This window comes from Wyeomyia smithii, chromosome 3 (genome assembly GCF_029784165.1).
Source record: "Wyeomyia smithii strain HCP4-BCI-WySm-NY-G18 chromosome 3, ASM2978416v1, whole genome shotgun sequence".
Lineage (NCBI taxonomy): Eukaryota > Metazoa > Arthropoda > Insecta > Diptera > Culicidae > Wyeomyia > Wyeomyia smithii.
The window spans coordinates 515,079-530,565 of NC_073696.1; the positions used below are offsets into that span (position 1 = coordinate 515,079).

Consider the following 15,487-nt stretch of genomic DNA (forward strand, 5'->3'; position numbering starts at 1 on the left):
GGTCGTGTTTCGACAGTCACACATTTATTTCGTCCTTGTGGAGGCCAAACACTTTTTTCAAGGTCATTCATTATTTCAACGTTTCTTTCATTGTCGCCAGTTGTTTTTTGTTTACATTCTAGTCTAGTAGATGCGCGCAGGATAATTTTGATGACAATAAACCGATTCTTCAACGATCGAAGCAACCGAGCTACCAAACATTTTTACACATTGTTCAACCCGATGTTTAAACGTGCGTTTGTCAACAAAAGTTGGTGTAGCAGCTGTCGACAAAATTTCATTCCGCGCATACCATTGGATGTGGCAATATTACACACAAGTTTTCCCAACATTTTCGCTTTTCCTTACCTTTGTTGAGCTCCTCTGTCACGGCGCCCGAACGATCAATCAACAGTTGATTCGTGAAAAACAAACATAAGGCAAACAGCAAACCGGTTGCTGTTCGCTAATGACTTTTCTGTCACTCAATGGGTGAAGTGTCTGGTCTGTGTTGCGTTGCGTGGCATACCCGCTTTGCTGCGTGCGTGTGGGCATCTAATTTTAGGGCGTCTGAGAAAGAATTGAAAAAAGCAAATCTATATTATTAGCACTTAAAACTGAAATGATTTGCGGCTTTTAACGACCCGCAAAACCGTCGATTGTGCGCGTTTGTTAGTAGTTACCCCGTCCTACTGCGAGGTTTTGTGCAATTTGCAAATCTGGTCCGGCATCAGCTGAACGTGATCGAATGCTGTTCAAGCATGCGCGGGAGTAGCTCCATGTTTGGAACTTGTCCTACCGATGGTAGAAACATGGCCTTCGAAACTGAGTCACATATCGATCATGCTTAGCACGCTTTTAACGACACCAAAACGTGTATGTCTTTCAGTTGAGTATTACCTTCACGATCAAGAAAACAAAATCGAAAGCTATACGTGCAATGCAAATCGATCATCGATCGGCTCAATTTGTCGCGGTGTAGTAATTTGAATTCAAACCATGATGAATCGAAATCTATCGACACGAGGTCTAATTTTTGTTTCATTTTTCTAATTTGCAGAACTCCCGTGAAGAACGAATCTCCAATCCGCACGGTAACAACAATGACGCGCCGAACAATCTCACCGTTCAAATTCCTCAACAAACTCGAACGCTCCTGCGGCACTCGAATTCGATGTCCTCGAATCCGCACTCGAACTCCAGCTCGACGCCAGCCTCGCCGCATCTACTTTCGAACAGCAGCAGTGGCCAGCTACATCACACGCTCTCGAATGGCAGCTCCCTGCACCATCACCCACAATATCAAAGCCAATCATCAGTAAGTTCCCAAAGTTCGTCGATCATATCCACAATCCCACCGCTGCAGCGATTACTAGAGGATCACCTCAGTAAATCAGCACCCTACCAGATGATCGTGATACCGAATAGCGGAGGTTACTGGGTAGATGGTACCGATCATGATGCCGGCTATGACATACCATCGCATACGACGTGGCGCGTAGGTAAGATTGAGTCAGACGATACGGCTAAATGTTACCGACGGTTTTTCATCTCTCGTGAACATTCTAACCTGGTCGGACATGACGATCAACTGGGCCCAGTACTGCTCTCAATTAAATCGGAAAATGTAGCAAGTCAGGATCACATTCGATTACTTCTGCGATTGCGAACAGGAACCATGCATGAAATTATTCCTGCATCATGTCTCGGTTCGAATCCGTCTCCCATCAAAATGGCGCGGCTACTAAACGAACAGATCAACGTGGATAGTTTTATGCCTGTACTGTGTCCTAAAGCTTCTACTCTGATCGCTAGCTATGACGAACACGTGCTAGTGACAAATTTTAAATTCGGTGTTCTGTACCAACGTTACGGTCAAACCGCTGAGGAAGAACTCTTCTGCAACAGTGATACAACGCCAGCGTTCGAAGAATTCCTCGATCTTCTCGGTCAACGAATACGACTACGTGATCATAAAGGCTATCGTGGAGGGCTAGACATTCAAAACGGCCACACTGGCGATACTGCAGTGTACGAAGTGTTCAAAGAACGAGAGATTATGTTCCACGTATCGACCTTGTTACCTTACACTGAAGGAGATCCTCAACAGCTCCAACGGAAACGTCACATTGGAAATGACATTGTGGCGATTGTTTTTCAGGAAGAAAACACTCCATTTTCACCGGCGATGATTGCGAGTCATTTCCTTCATGCTTTCATTGTCGTTCAACCGTTGGAGCCTAATACTCCCAACTGTCGGTATAAGATTTCAGTGACTGCCCGAGACGACGTTCCGTTTTTTGGACCGACGCTTCCTCAACCATCAGTATTCAAAAAGGGACCTGAGTTGAAAGAGTTTCTTTTGACGAAACTGATTAATGCTGAAAATGCCTGTTATAAAGCGGATAAGTTCGCTCAGTTGGAACTACGTACCAGGACTTCTCTATTGCAGAATCTGGTCGACGAACTGAAGGAGAAAACGAGGGATTTCCTTGGGGCTGATTTATTAGGAGCTCCCACCTCACCCACTCCGGAAACTCCCAAGTCCGAGAGCGGTTTCACCGGATCACGGTTTATCGATACGGTCAAGAAAGCACTTAACGCTCGACTGCGATCACAAAACTCCGACCAAACAAATGGAGTTGATTCTAACCCAAAGCATCAAAACTCAATCAAAAAGTCTAAGGACATGTCTGATGCCTCCTACGGAGCAGGACAGAATATCAACGTGAGTACTAGTAGTCATTGAACAATAATAACCACAATAATAAAAACTATCTTGATTTCTAGATTGGTCGATCGCTATCGAAAAGCAGCACGACTGGTTCGAGAAAGTCGCCCAATGACTCGGTTGCCTCATCTCCAGACATCACATCTCGCTGTTCTCTAAATCCAAACCCGAATAACAACAACAACAATAGCAACACAGCAAACAACAATCATGGTAGTCATGGAGCAAAAACCCACTCGAATAATAATAACAACAATAACAATAATGGCCCAGTGGCAATGTCAGAAACCAGTGATGACTCCAGTCTAAACAGTGTTGATCTCGATCCGATGGGTACGTAGTTAAGAACTATCATCCCATTGCACACCGCATGTTCATCCTTGAAACCTATCACGCATCACCATCTAATCAAAATGAACTGTTCAATAATACAATTAGGATTGTAATACTAATCTAAGCATCTGTTTGCTTTCTTTTTGTTCCCTTTTTTGCTTCCCCGTTAAACTTGTAAAATTGGTTAAACTTCCCCCGACGAACAATGCTTGACTTTTCCCGCCTGATAATGCTCCCTACCCTTTTCCCAACACCACCTGACGAATTTGATTTACGAACTGAAGTTTTCCCAAATGTAGATGCCGGAGCAACCTACATCGACAGCGATACAGGGCTGGAATCGATGTCGTCCGCAGACGCAACCACCAAGGCCTGTTCGTTGTGCCTCGATGGTGATCGGGCGGAACGTTCCACGAACGGTGGAGGCAGTGTGATTAGTGTCAGTGTCGGCACTGGAAGCACCGGTGGGGACAGTACCCGGGATCAGCGAAGTAGCACCGGAAGCAGTGGAACGACTGCAGCAAACTGTACCGGGACTGGGGTTGTCACTGGCGCTGGCAACGTCGCCGTTGTTAACGGGATCGGTGTTATGCAAACACAGGAGTTACTGCAGCAGGTCGACGGATTCAAGCAGGAAATTACCCGTCTCAAGTGTGATAAACTGGATCTTTTGAGGCAGAATGTGGTAAGTAAACCTGAGCTAGAAATATTAAGTAATCTTACAGAATTTATAGACGACGTAAGCCTGATAGACATCTCAATACAAAATATCCTACTGGCATGTTTTATACATTATGGACTTAAATTTCACTGTATGTTTGGCGGGTAAATTGCCATGGCAACCGATATATAGTTTGATCAGTTTGATAGTAAAATCATAAACAAACATGTACCTGCTTACTATGATATGTAGTATATTGAAACCAGGAAAAGCGTTTTCAGTTCCGTTCAGAACGAAATCAAGTAACACAACGGTTGATAAATTTATTGTGGTTTGTAATGAAGGTTAAATTTCTACTTTTAATCAAAATTATGAAAAGACCAGCTGACCCGGTAAACTTCGTCTCGCCCATTTTTGTGTTCAATTTAATATTTTTAAACACTCATTGATTCCTTGCGATTTGTTTATAGTCTGCAAATACACAACGAACTGGTCAAAGGATATGATTAATGTCAAAAGACAAATCGTTTGAAACAATGGATTTTATTGGAATGACAACATCCTCGACTTTTGGTTTCTGTACATCACCTCGATCCTGAAAATATTCATATTGAGTGGTATTCGTATTTTTGGTATTTTTAGCTGTTTTTCTGGCTGGCATCGATCTAATTCCGGAAATACCCATACTGGGTGGTGTTCAGTAATTTTGTTGTTTTCCAGAAACCGAAAGTGGTCATCTTTGAATTCTAAATAGTGTCCAGGGTCAAAGCTTGTCTTCAATGCATCAACTCGATTACGAAGATATCCATATTAAGTATTATTCGATCTTTTTGGCTGTTTTTCCGAAACCGGAAGTCGCCATATTGGATATCAGAATGGAATTTGGAGACAATTTCTGAGCGTCATTCTGGTTTAAGAAACACCCATATTGGGTGTTATTTGGTCATTTTCGGCTGTTTTCTTCATAAATTCCATTAATAATGGTGTTTGTGGTAAATTTTTAGCTTCTGATTCCGGAGAACCTCATAGTGGGTGGTATTCGGTCACTTTCGGCTGTTTTCCAGAAACCGGAAGTCGCCATCTTGGATTTCAAAATGGCATTTGAAGAAAATTTCTGGCCTCTGAGCGTGATTCTGGTAAAAGAAACGCTCATATTGGGTGGTATTTGGTCATTTTAGGCTGTTTTCCAGACACCGGAAGTTTCCATCTTACAATTCAAAATGTTGTCTGAGGTCGACATGTAGCTTCAGTGCACCATTACAATCTCAAACTTAAAAATGGCGTCTGGAGTCGAGTTTTGGCTCCTGTCCATCGACCCGATCATTGTAGGCTATTTTCCGGAAAACCTGGTTGAAATATCTGTTCAGCTTGCATGGGAAATCTGCCTCCCCTTCCAGAGTACTGGAATTTGATTTGTATGAGTGTCCACCCATCCAGAAGTGGGGAGGGTGCCATTAAAATATTTTTTGCCCCCAAACACCTCCACATGCTAAATTTGGTTCCATTTACTCAATTAGTTCTGGAGTTGTAAAAAAATTTGAGTGTAATTTGTAGGAAACCCCACCCTTCCAGAAGAAGGAGGGGTGTCAAACATATATGTTACCCCTATAAATATTCACCTGCCAAATTTAGTTCCATTTACTTGGTTAGTTCCCGATATGTGCAGAAATTTGTGTTTAATTTGTATGGAACCCCTTACTTCCAGAAGAGGGAGGGGTGTCGAACCATTATTCATATTTGTTACATCTAAAAATATTCACAAACCAAATTTCATTATGTTTGCTTGATTGGTTCTCGAACTGTGCGAAATTTGTGTTTCATTTGTATGGGACCCCTCCCTTCCAGAAGAGGGAGGGGTGTCGAACCAATTTGGACATATTTGTTACCCTTAAAGACATCCATATGCCAAATTTGGTTCGATTTGCTTGGTCTGTTTTCGAGATGTGCATAAATTTGTGATTTATTTGTATGGGACCCCTCCCTTCCAGAAAAGAGGGGGGTTTCGGACTATCCCTAAAACCCCTATACACAATATTTCACGCTGATCATTTCAGTAGTTTCCAAGCCTATGTGGATCAGACAGACAGACAGACCGACAGAGCTGCATTTTTATATGTTTAGATAGTTCAACCGATTACCGTGACGGTAGCTACCAGTCGAGTGTATTCCTATTTGTATTTTATTTTCGGTGGTAGATTTGAAGGATGATTTCAAAATAACTGTCGAGAGTCATCTGTTTTAAATTGCTGTCATATTGTTGTTTATTGCGCCTTCTTCGATCTTATTTCTTCGTTGTATGGAAATTCTTTTCTCGTGAATTCTACCATTTTCCTTCGAATTTTCCTAGAAGACGAACACAACAGAACAAAGCCAGCTCAAATCAGACGCTCCGTTGTAAAGTTATGGGCGGTTGCACATATATGTAACTTTATTTTATATATAAGAGAAGATAGTAACAGACTTCCCCAGCATAGACGACTGATTGCTAGTTAAAATAAACTTCTTCCGTATTGATCAATAATTTCCATTTCTAATTCTATTTTAGACTTGCCAGCGGGACATCAAGCGATTGAGAGAGCGAGAACTTTCTTTACAAGGGGATCTTGCCGCAGCTGGTAAAGAAATCCTTCGGCTACGGGATCTACTGAAAGAATACATGCCCACAGTAGCTACGGAACCAATGTAATTCGGCATCAGAACCGAGTATACCAAAAAAAACGGAAAAAAGAGATCACCCACTATCATTACTTACTGCAAAACTGCTGTGTAGTACACAATATGGAGCATTACTGATTACTGATTAACGTTGTTCACCCACCAGGTGTTCGAGTATCGAAAACAGAATAGAAACCCTCCGGCCAATGGCCATCGATCGAATAGGAACGCAATCTCATCCTCACATTTTCATATGTTTGTTTTTGTGGAACTACTTCTTTTAACAACTACTCATTAGACATTGACCCTTATTCTTGTTTTTGTACGAGTCACATTTGTACGAAAGTATCAAAAGTTCGCATTCCTATTTTCGTTCGAATCAAAACGAATGTTCGAATACCGCTTTATTTAATACATTTGAAAATGCAAAAATACGTACGAGTATCGGATACGACCGAAAAACAAAAAAAAAATAAGGGTAATTATTTTTTCCTATAAGGTTTATTTCTCTAGTTAATTAAAAGAGGAAGACAAGTTATACGTTTCGTGTAAAAAGTTTGTTTATACAGTATACTATTATTTATTTCACAGCTTTTCCGTAACTATTTAGTTTGTATTGAGTACTCTGGTCCTTTTTACCTCATTTCTCGGTTCTCAATTTTTGTTTGTTAACCTTTCTCGGAAAAAAAAACATCAGAATAGAGAAAAAAGAGGGACACTTCTAAATAAGCTATTTGATGTTGCACATTGAACTACAACCAGTTGTTGGTACCCTTATTGAGCCTGAAAACAGCACTCTAGTTGACACTTAATAAAAACGAAAATTTGTAAATAAACGTGTTTGACCTGCTGTCCTTCATCACAGTGATAACGGAGAAAAGGGAATGCCCTCTCGCGTACACTGGAACTGAAATTAGGATCAGTTACTTTTTCTTTGGTCTTTGACTGAAAGTAGGACAAAAAATGCGCTGTAAATGTCAATTACCAGATATATTTATACTACACTGTACGCGTAGATGCATTAGCGAGTAAATCATGTTTAGAAAACTTATATATTACAAGACCGGACTAAGCGTTGAATCAAAGCAGAGATACTTTAAAACAAAATGTTGTTCATTTTAAGTGTAAAGTCAAAGGAAAATTTTAAAACGGGCTATTATTAGTAGATCGTGCTTTTTACGTTATGAGAAGCGGGTGTTTTATTTGACAAAAGTGATGGCAAACCAAAACAAACCAAAAAACAAAAGAGAAAACTCTATACATGCAGGAAATAACCAATCCAAGTGACGATAAGCTCGCTGTAACCCAACAGATGTTTTCTCTAGCTTTTAGTAAATACCCACTAGTTTACCCAGATTAAATATTAATGTATAAATGCATTGATGCAAAAAAGTTTAACCTTTACACGTGCAATACAACATAACTTCAACGACTAAGGGGAAACAAGAAATCACTGTGCGAAATCTTTCTGGCCTTAGCGTGAATTAAAAAAAAAAAGAAAATTCACGAAATAGAACGCTTTTGGTACCCTAAGACTACACTAATACCTGTTTTAGATGAAATCTTTATCAAGACATAACTACAAACTGTGCGAATTATACTGCCTTCAATATAAAATTTTTGTACGATGAAAAGTTGTTCCCGATTAGGCGAAATGTTACAAAAAACTGCAACCGTGACCAGAAGTACTTTCAAACTGTTTCTGTCTAACCCTGAAGGAGTTAGTGACACATAAAGAATTGATACCAAAGTTAACAACATTCCCAAAAAATCTACACATTCATAGAATCTCTGCTTTTACTTTCACATTGGAAAAAACAGTGTAAGTCAATATGAATGTTAGAAGAAGAAAAATAAACTAACTAAAAACCTAAAATGTGCACACAGCATAAACACACAACAGCACGTAGAACGCAACATAATTTGATGTCAGTGAGCAGACAAAAATACAAAAAAAAACAACAACAAAAATATCCAGTGTTATAAATAAAACATTTCTGTCTAAATAAAGCTGAAGCTGATTATTGGCAACAAGAAAATGAAACAGTACATCTTTACCCATTCATAACAAGACGGTAATGCAAGCAAAGTAAATTCAAACGCGGGCTTCTCTTACAAGCGTGACGGATGAAATGAACATGAAATCTATATATTTAAAAAAATGTATTAGAAAGAAACAAAAAAGTTAACCTGTAGTTCGTTTGAAACTGAAAAGAAGTCCATCATTTTTCGACAGTCTCGACGACTGCAGCTTCAGCTGTTGCCGGCGGTTCTGCATTCCAACGAATCTCAAGAATTTCACGTCGAACGCCATTGTCACACTCCCATGCAACCCGATGTCCGAGCATTCCATCCGCTTCCAAGGCCTGTTCGAACTGGCGCAGCCCACCACCCACGCCAAAGTAGTATGTCTTGGCGGCCAGCAAACTGCAAACACCGTCGCAGTGATAACGGGACTGAGTTAAGGATTATCGTTTTATACGCATGAATTTTAGTTGCAAAAAAAATAATCTTTGTACGGTTTTCAAAAGGATACACTACTCCATTACGCTTCAATTTGCTTTTTAGCAAATTGATCAATTTACCATAGTTTCTGGTATCGTAAATCGTCTCTGAGGTAAGAATTATGTCGTACAATTCTTGCGTCTTTCGTCCAAAGCTGGCCCAATCGCCCGAATAGAAACTCGGCTTTGCCTGGGATTGGATGTCGTTTTTCTCGTTGCAACAGTTGAAACAGTAATTTTTAATTGTAACATTTGTTAGTACTTCTCGATTCTGCAGATAAGAAATTATACATGTTAAAACCATATTAATATATCAAACTAAACAATATTACATAGTCTTGAAAGCACACCGAGGCGGCACCTAGTTTAGCTGCTAGTATACCCAATATTCCAGAGCCACATCCTAAATCGAGCACCGACGCATTTTTGAGTAGTTTTGTGTATCTCTCCTGCTCTGCGATGAGTTCTCCTAGGTCGAAAGTACACTCCCATACCTTCAGTCCTCCCTCATACACTCCCGGAATCAAATCCGAGTGGTTCATTTCAGCTGATAGAACTTGACCTGACAGGTCTTCTTGTGGCAGTGTCAGACAGTTTAGATACTCAACTTGAGTATCCAGGCTGGCTACGAAAACATGCAATCGATCCGGTTCAATATCGATGCCTTGACGAAGGTCCTCGGGGATCTGTAGTTCTACACATTCTTGCTCATTAGAAGCTGCCGCTAAAAGTAGTCGTAAACAAAACTACTGTCAACATGAAGCGGACCCAAACAAAAACTTACCTGCAGCTCGATTTGAAACATCCTCTACCGCATCAGACGATAGAAACGCAAATTCGAACATTATTCTTAAATTTACCTACTTAGAACAAAAAAAAGTGTAACAATAGCAAGTAACAAGCAAAACGTTGCAGTTTATCTTTTCAATGAAATGCCGGCAAATACTGAATCAAATCATTCAAGGTTAGATATTATTGCGTGATTTATCGGTTTTGCGATGAATGAAGTAGCAGCTGTAAACAATTTTTTGCGAGAGATGCGATGCAGAGCTGCCAGATTTTATTTTGAAAAATCTATGCACTCGTAAAAAAATCTGTATTTTTCTGTACAAGTGCTTATCACTTATAATATCACATAATATGCAAAAATTTTCAAAAATTGTTCAAAACTATCTGATATGCTATCAATAATTGCAGTCAACATTTGGTAAGTTTGCCCGAATCAACATAATATAAGGGTAACCTGACCATTTTTCGGGTGCCAGTGCCAGTGTTGCTGGTAACGCGTCAAATGTATGGTAACTGACAGCGATGCCATCCCCGTGGAATAAAATCACTGTATGAGTAGTTTACGAAGGCGGTGTGCCTGAGCAGCCCTGCATTTGTCTCGTTCCCAGTCGAAAAATGCTGCATTGATTTTGTAAAGAACTTTTTGACAGTTCCTTATGGGATTTTCTTTGGGGCTCGATAAAGCCGAGAAATGAAAATTCATTTTGTTTATTATTTGTCGAGCAGTTGGACAGCACGAGGTACGGAGTATTATAGGACAACGATCACCAGAAAAAAACGCCAGTGTTATGTATGTCTCATGTATGTGGTCTTACTCTGGTACACAAAGAACTTTATTTTGAATGTTCACTTGGATATTCAGATTATACCAGGTGAAATCATAAATGAACTATGTATCAAAACAACAAAACGTGTTGTTCAGCAGCACTGCCAAAACCAAAACAGTAAGACATGTGATTAGCTCTCCAGTTTTCAATTTCAACCAATCAGCGAGTGGTTCCCAAAGCGGATGCAAATCTATACTCAGTTGTCTCCCCTTAGGATTCAACAGACAAAAACGTTCACAGAAAAATACCCCTTTGGCATCGCGCCAGGTTTCAAAGGCTAACATCTCAACGTATATGTAAACGAGATAGCATATCACCTTTATCTGACAGCTGAAAGCGGACACAAATGAGTTTGAGCCCATGACATGAGTTCATTGTCATTCACTGTTATTTGGTATAGGGATGTCAATAGTTCACAGCAAAATAAAAATACCCAAATATGCGTATTTATTACGTAAATCAACCCTTCTGTGCGGGAAGGTACTTTTAGGTAAAAATGATTTACATATTCTTGAGTAAATACCTGCACGGAAGTATAAAGTACAAAGCGTAAAAATACGGGCGTAGTAAGAGATCCCATTTCGATAAAAAGATCCAAAAGTGCGCGTGCGGGTTCTGCGTGAAGTATAAGAACGACATACCGCAGCCCAATGTCGTAAATTGTGAAATGTGAGCTTATTTTCTCTTTCGAATTCGTTCTGGATTAAGTTTATAACAATTTAGATGGGTCAATAAATGAATCATAATCATCGATGGATTTTAAGAATATTGTTCGAGATTCTTACAGCTAATCAAAAATTCTTACATCTAACAAAGAAAACATTCTCACTAACACTAATGCATCTAAAAAGCAGTAAAACATTCAAGTATTTTTCGTGTGAATGGCATCACTTGCGAAAAATACAACAGGGATCATCAAGGTGGGTGATGAAGAAGAGTAAGAAGCCAGTTGTCGCTCCTCAGGTTGAATCTACCACCGACAATAATTTTACCATGAAAAATATTATCAGTGACTTCTAGATGTATGGAAAGCATTATTACATTCGATTATTGTGACATTTTGTGGCATATGGGAGAGGAGAGGTTGGCTTTAGTGTGTCATCACGTTTCAACTACAAAAACATACCTATACTACAGAGTTCAATTCATGACACTTGCATCATTCATTCATAGTTTCACGATCTCTTTTTTTTGTTTAAGATTTGCTTGAGTTCAAATAAATTATTTTTTTTTTCGTTTAAAAAGCACAATGTTCGCAATTTAATTCATTTTTTAGTCTCTCAATCCTATTAACACGTGAAGAAGATTTGAGTTGCGAAATGATTAAAGAAGAGGAACTGAATACGGATGGTCTTTCAGAAATCAGCAATGATGCTGCAGTTACTGTCTCGGTTTTCTATGTCGTCGCCTCAATCAACACTCAACTATGACTCCATCAACAGAATCCTTGGACGCCTTTTCTAGTTATTTTTTATAATATTCTTCATCTCGTTCAAAATCGTTCTAATTTTTAAAAAATGCATTTTCTACAAATTTCTCAATTTTCAGTCAATTATAACCAAAGAAGGGGGAGGGAGTGTAACAGAACGGGACGTAAGTGGAGGGGAGGGGGTCAAGGAAGTTGTAACAGTTTGTGACAAGGGGAAGGGGGAAACTTAATTTTTTTCCAAATTTTGCGTGACATCATTAATTGATGGTTCTATGATATGTGCGTGAGAAATATTTTCAGTGTAAAAATATTTAATTTTTTAAAGCCTGCGACTCTGGCAACCCTGTTTTATATGACGCTAATGGATGACATTAGCATTGTGTCCAGCGTTGCCAGGTATCCAGATTTAGCTGGATTATCCAGACTTTTGAACATGTATCCAGGTAGACAGCTTTGATGTCCAATTATCCAGATTTTTCATGGATGATCCAGATTTTATCCAGATTTTATTTTCTCTGTTCCGCAAAAAGGTCATCACTTCAATTTCGGCGCGAAATTTTGCAATTTTGTCACCCCAAATTTTGCGTACCCCAAGACTTTTATTCGAAAAATTAACCTTTCACCCCACTGCCAGATTTTTTCCAGATTTTTATTTTGCCTTTTCCAGATTTTTGAAAAAATGACCTGGCAACGCTGATTGTGCCTGATCGGCCCAATTTCACAATATTTGTTACTGTAACTTTCGATTCGAACCAACAAGTCTTGTGATATAATTCTTATTTTCATTGAATTATTGCAAAGATCAACTCTTAATTGCAATATTTAACATTGGAGGGCTATTGAAATGCCGGCGTCGTGTACAGTTCCCGATTGTGAATTAAAATATGCGCATTCCGAGGATGTTTCTTATCACAAGTAAGTGAATGCATTACTCATTACTATGTATACAAACATTGTACTTTTTATCTTTGCAGATATCCGCTAAAAAAGCCAGAACAGCTGGCCAAATGGATCGAATTCGCAGGCCGTAACCCAGAATGGTTGCCTACCAAGTGGAGCACGATATGCAGTCGACATTTTAAAGCAACCGACTTTAAGGATTGCATCTATCGGTTAATATTTCTGCTTGTATTTGCTTCCACTGTTTCTCACATATGTATTTAATTTTAGTAAGAATCTAGTCAGTACAGCAATTCCATCAATTCGAGTGAAAAAGCATTCTGACAAATTGGCTGCATATGCGCCTGAAAAATCGAAGGAGAACAAAGAGACAACAGACACGCCACCGGAACATGGTGAAATACACGAAGCGGAAACAGATCAGGAAGAGCTATCCGGGGGAGAGGATACACACATGTTAGAAATGACTTGTAGGCTGTGTGGAACGGTGTTCAGCAGATGGTGCCAAAGCTTGCTATCGGAATTCCGAATGTATGCGGCATTGATTGCCAAGTGTTTACCGTTTGTTAATCTGGAACTTATGCATTACCCTTCTAAGGTTTGTGCTAATTGTGTGAAAGTATTGAACGGATTTTCAACCTACTACGACAATGTGGTCAAAGTTCAGGGAGATCTCGAGCAAAAATACACTGGGATCTGTGAACAGTATTCTACTTACAAACCTATGACAGATGTGCCCTCTCGAACGATGAAAATCAAACAGGAACCACTAACAAGCATTAAGGAAGAAACTATCGATTTTGCCGCAAAGGGAAGGGAAGCAGAAAATTCTTTGATTATCAAAAACCCGAATATTACAAACGACAAGAAAAAGTTAATACTGTTTAATAACAGTCAGACAAATGAAGGACAATATACGAAACACAACAGGGAATCCAAAAACTGCGAGATACTTGAGATTGTCAATTTATATCCTCCTATTGTCGACATAACCAGTGCAACTATTCGGGAGGTTCAGCCTTATGAAATCACATTGCCATCATCACTATCTAACGCAACCTGTCAACCATGCGCTCCGCAGATAATTAATTTGAAAACGGAAAACACCGCAGAACTGGAGGAGGAATATGAAGACTATTCTGGTTATTTTCAAGACTTTATGGCCGGTTTTACAGCGTGGGAAGAACACAGCTACTCCAAGCTCCCCATACAAGCGGACGATAACAAAGATGAACTATTTCCAACTCACATGGAGCTAGAGCCAATAGAGCCCATACAATTGGGTAATTCTGCGACTGTCAGGGTAATTCATGTTGAGTTACCGCCTCCACAACCCGTTGTTGCTGAATTTGCCTGTTCAAGGTGTCACGAGAAAAGGTTCCGTTCGCGAGTTCAATTGCTTCGCCATAAAATTTTACACTGTTCGTCAAGAGTAGTTCGTTCGTATCGTTGCTTTTATTGTCAGCGAAGTTTGTGTTCTTGGCATGAACGGAAAATGCATTTTTCCGTATGTCGCCGCAGGATGCTTAGACAACGGCGAAGAAACGATATGGTTAAAAGAGCAAAAGAGAACAGTAAACACGACCGGAACACTGAAGAAACATCATCGTCGGGCAAGACAAACAGGCGTTTCGATTGCACAATGTGCGACCGGTCATATACTAGGCTTTATAACTTGAAACGCCACAAGGCTAGCCACAGACCCGTTGACCAGTGGAATCATAAATGTGGCGTGTGTCAGAAAATTTTCGACAAGCTGTTCGATCTTAAGAAACATTTTCAGTTGTCTAAATGTGCTGGCAGCAGTGGGGATAGGAGTAAATTTTCGCAGCACAAGCCAGACGAAGATACGAGCGGGGAAGAAATTGTGTCTTTGCAGGCCGCTGGTACACCTTCGGATAGGCTGCTCTATGTTTGTTCCACTTGCACCAAACAGTTTAAATCGTACAACAGTCTAAAAGTACACGAAAGTGTTCATACAGGTATGTGATAGGTTAAAATTTAATAGTGCGATTTTTTTTCGAAGTTTTTTTTAAAGGTTTAAAAGTTTTCATCTGTGAAACATGTGGGAAACGATTCGGTGGTCAGGTCAATCTCAGCCAGCATCGGCTGACGCATATTGATGAAAAACGATTTACGTGCAAGTTATGTCCTAAGGTAAAAAGGATTTTTTTAAATCTAACTTCTTAATCAATCAATGTCCTGCATTTCAGGTTTTCAAGAGAAGTGGCGGTCTTGGCCAACACGTGAAGGCTTTCCATATGAAAATCAAACCGTACCAGTGTACAGTGTGTCGTAGGGATTTTGCCTTAAAAGCCGACATGATACGATGCCGACATTCAAAGTTGAAGGATTTTGGCTAGTTTTTCACAGTTTAACTGACCAATCACAAAACAGGGAAACCACTGCCTAGGTTCCGCAGAACAAGACAAACGGGTAGTATTGTTTAATAAAAATTTCTATGAAATACGTCTTGTGGCATCAACCCACGATTGATTCACGCATAAGTCAATGGCGAAAACGTTGAATGGAGGCTGACAACCTTTTAAATAAAGACGAAAAACATTAGTCAGCTGACTAAAAGGAAAGTCTAGAGGTCTATATTATGTAACGGAAATTATAAGTTGAGGAATAAAAAAAAACAACAGGAATTGTTAATCTTTCCAAAAATCTCAAACT

The 15,487-nt window shown here is 39.7% G+C and overlaps 3 protein-coding genes across 8 annotated transcripts in view; 2 read left to right on the forward strand and 1 right to left on the reverse strand.

The window, feature by feature from the left end:
• The window catches only part of LOC129727158 (rap1 GTPase-activating protein 1), a 150,335-nt gene extending 141,787 nt beyond the window's left edge, over positions 1–8,548 (forward strand). For 5 of the 6 annotated variants that reach the window (XM_055684676.1, XM_055684680.1, XM_055684678.1 and 2 more), the window contains 4 exons: positions 1,040–2,707; positions 2,770–3,043; positions 3,328–3,728; positions 6,250–8,548. In XM_055684676.1, the coding sequence (XP_055540651.1) occupies positions 1,040–2,707; positions 2,770–3,043; positions 3,328–3,728; positions 6,250–6,390 (2,484 nt within the window). In that variant the 3' untranslated portion in view covers positions 6,391–8,548. The remainder of the gene's footprint in view (positions 1–1,039; positions 2,708–2,769; positions 3,044–3,327; positions 3,729–6,249) is intronic. The other variant, XM_055684677.1, reaches the window with a different exon arrangement.
• LOC129727160 (histidine protein methyltransferase 1 homolog) lies at positions 7,166–9,954 on the reverse strand. Its single transcript, XM_055684683.1, has 5 exons — positions 9,648–9,954; positions 9,196–9,587; positions 8,896–9,134; positions 8,550–8,786; positions 7,166–7,304 (listed from the first exon to the last, which is right to left on the reverse strand). The coding sequence occupies exons 1-4, from the start codon at positions 9,706–9,708 to the stop codon at positions 8,582–8,584; spliced, it is 897 nt and encodes a 298-aa protein (XP_055540658.1). The 5' UTR covers positions 9,709–9,954; the 3' UTR covers positions 7,166–7,304; positions 8,550–8,581.
• A 2,678-nt stretch (positions 9,955–12,632) lies between these two features.
• On the forward strand, positions 12,633–15,472 carry LOC129729949 (uncharacterized). Its single transcript, XM_055688875.1, has 5 exons — positions 12,633–12,823; positions 12,883–13,020; positions 13,079–14,790; positions 14,847–14,965; positions 15,022–15,472. Exons 1-5 carry the CDS (start codon positions 12,753–12,755, stop codon positions 15,169–15,171), a joined length of 2,190 nt encoding a protein of 729 aa, XP_055544850.1. The 5' UTR covers positions 12,633–12,752; the 3' UTR covers positions 15,172–15,472.
• Positions 15,473–15,487: the final 15 nt, after the last annotated feature.

What these genes read in the sequence shown, in the direction of transcription:
- LOC129727160 (XM_055684683.1), bottom strand. Translation starts at nt 9,708, where the DNA reads ATGTTCGAATTTGCGTTTCTATCGTCTGATGCGGTAGAGGATGTTTCA. An exon ending in CGGTGTGCTTTCAAGACTAT is followed by an intron (nt 9,135 to 9,195) that starts GTAATATTGTTT and finishes TCTTATCTGCAG; the next exon opens with AATCGAGAAGTACTAACAAA. An exon ending in TTGAAGCGTAATGGAGTAGT is followed by an intron (nt 8,787 to 8,895) that starts GTATCCTTTTGA and finishes CGGTGTTTGCAG; the next exon opens with TTTGCTGGCCGCCAAGACAT.
- LOC129729949 (XM_055688875.1), top strand. Translation starts at nt 12,753, where the DNA reads ATGCCGGCGTCGTGTACAGTTCCCGATTGTGAATTAAAATATGCGCAT. An exon ending in GAGGATGTTTCTTATCACAA is followed by an intron (nt 12,824 to 12,882) that starts GTAAGTGAATGC and finishes TTATCTTTGCAG; the next exon opens with ATATCCGCTAAAAAAGCCAG. An exon ending in TTTAAGGATTGCATCTATCG is followed by an intron (nt 13,021 to 13,078) that starts GTTAATATTTCT and finishes ATTTAATTTTAG; the next exon opens with TAAGAATCTAGTCAGTACAG.